This window comes from Nymphaea colorata, unplaced genomic scaffold, assembly GCF_008831285.2.
Source record: "Nymphaea colorata isolate Beijing-Zhang1983 unplaced genomic scaffold, ASM883128v2 scaffold0078, whole genome shotgun sequence".
Lineage (NCBI taxonomy): Eukaryota > Viridiplantae > Streptophyta > Magnoliopsida > Nymphaeales > Nymphaeaceae > Nymphaea > Nymphaea colorata.
In genome coordinates this window covers 20216-22635 of record NW_022204584.1, presented here as the reverse complement: position 1 = coordinate 22635, position 2420 = coordinate 20216, and the positions used below count along the sequence as shown (strand labels likewise).

Genomic DNA, 2420 nt, shown 5'->3' with positions numbered 1-2420 from the left:
AATTTGAAGCGAAATTCATGTTTAAAGGTTGATAATGTTATAAGCAATATATCTTCTTGAAACAGATAAGAAATAACTCTTTCTAATTGTTTCTGATGGTTTGAAAAATAAAAATAAACTATGGATTATGGCGTTGAATCAACAAAGAAATCAACAATATGGACAAATGAATGCGTCATTTTACTATGTAAAAGCAATATTCTGCACTTTATCAAAAGCTTTGGAAGGTCTTAAATATGTAATGGATGGAAATATAATAATGATGATCACCAATCATTGATGCTTTTCTCCAGTTGTACATCACACCCTTGATAATTTTGACTAAACCATTCCCTCCAGCTCTTAATAAACCTATCGGCTTCGTTATCCTTGTAATGCAGCTTATAGCTGACTTTTTTTGCATCCCAGACCAACATGTCATAGTAAACCTGGAGACCCTCAGCGTAGAGCATGATGGAGGATAGCCAGTATGGCAACCAGCTCGAAGAAAACATCTCGTGGTAAAGCCTCTGGTGGAATTTTCCTAAGGTATGAATGTATTGCAAAAATAGGATCTCGAAGAACTTGGACTTAAGGTAGATGTTGACAATTCCAGGACCCATTTGTATGATAGTCAAATTGAAGACAAAGACTGGACCAATGATTGGCAAATGAAGGTAGTTATCCACATTAGCGAAGCTGTAATATTGTTTGTTGGTGATGGGTTTGATGATCTTTTGGTATATTTCTTGCTTGAATTCCCGAATAGTTTTGTCCTTGTGTTCAAACAGCTCAGCGAGGTCGGGGTCGTCTCCTCTTTTCCACTTGGGAGTCCATGAAACCTCAAGCATTTTGTATTTTCCGATCAGATACCGATGAATATACCTAAAATGAAAGACGTCTGCTCCATTCTCAGGGACATCTTGGATGTGAGACATGATATCGTGGATGGTCTGGCCTCTATTCTCGAACTTATTGATCCACTCCTAGTTGTTGAGCATCATGAAGTAGGGTTCAACAGTTGGGTCAGCATGGATCCACACATAAATGAAAGTGTTTATTTATTTGGTAATATATTTTCTCTGCCTGGCGTTTTATTTTCCCTAGATCCATGTGACTCCCTTGCATTCCTTATCACCAAAATTATCGGGATACTGTAAGGTTTTGTTCATGACTGGTTTTCCGTCGTGATCTAGAATAACGAAAGCTTTACCTACGCACCGTCCGGTTTCACCGTCAAACAGCCATCCGTGAAAGGGACATTGAATGCAAGTATCGTTTACCACTTGTCCTCCAACGCCTAGGTTCGCCCCCATATGGGCACAATATGAATGAAGGGCATAGACATCACCTTTGGGGCTTCTGAAGAGCGTGATGTTTTGACCTGAGATATCAACCTGTTTGGTGGTTCCGGGCAGCAGTTCTTTGGACTTGCAGGCGATGTACCAGCCATTGGGATAGGGGGGAAGGGATTTCCCAGGATTCTTTTTGGAAATATCATAGTCACCTTTCATGCGAACTGTGTAGTATCTGAAGATGGAATAGTAGATCAGGTAGAGGATCACTATGCTAGATGCTAGAATCAGATATGAGTTCGAATACAATGCTTCCAATATCATCCAAAAAATAAAACTATAACGTGAAAATTATTCATACAGATAAGAACAGAATAAAAATATTTTCAGAGGTAGGAGATTGGAGATGGGTATTGGGTGGGGTCGCTAATCGTCAGATCCAATGGCTTGCTTTAAAAGATTGTCTATTGGAGGTTACTTATTTTTTATTTTGCAGCTTAGAAGTTATGCTTGTACTATTTTTACTACAAGCGGAGACTTTTGGATTGTCTTTTGTTCCTCATCTTGATCTCCTGCTGTTGGATACGGTCAATCACTAAAGCCTGCTTCACTTTTGCTATTCCTTCCATAATTAATGAATGGGTTTAATCCAATTGGGTGTCTACTTTTCGCCGAAGAACCTAAAACTAGCCCCTCAGCTTTTTGATGTCGAGCTACAGTGAGGAAGATTCGGAATTAGCCTTTTTAATCTCGCTCTAAGTTAATTATAGTTTACCTTTAGGAACTGCAGAGGCATTGCAGGGGGTCGAGGACTGTAAATTACGATTGTTAGAATTATTTGATCGTCGGAAGGACTATCGTTTAGCCCTTGCTTTCTAATTTGCAATCAGTGCCTCTGAACTCAACCTTATCCAACAGCGTTCTCCATGTCTAGAGATAGCTCATCTTCTTTTATTTCTTATTAGACTCATCATTTTAAACAGTAGCATATCTCTTAAACCTGGAGACTTTTCCGGTTGAATAGCTTGATCCTTTTTTGGGTATTGACTCATTCATAGTTTTCAAAAAGGTGGTGTTTCGGTCGATTGTCGAAGCTTTCTCAGTTGTTATGGTGGTGGTGTTGCTGATCTTGTATCGAATGGAACG

General features: G+C 39.2%; 1 protein-coding gene across 1 annotated transcript; it reads right to left on the bottom strand.

The window, feature by feature from the left end:
- Window positions 1-266: 266 nt before the first annotated feature.
- Window positions 267-1509, bottom strand: LOC116268054 (uncharacterized; the record flags this gene model as incomplete). Its single annotated transcript, XM_031649883.1, has 2 exons — window positions 267-965; window positions 1263-1509. Coding segments are annotated over 2 exons (946 nt in total), but the record flags the coding sequence as incomplete, so codon positions are not given.
- Window positions 1510-2420: the final 911 nt, after the last annotated feature.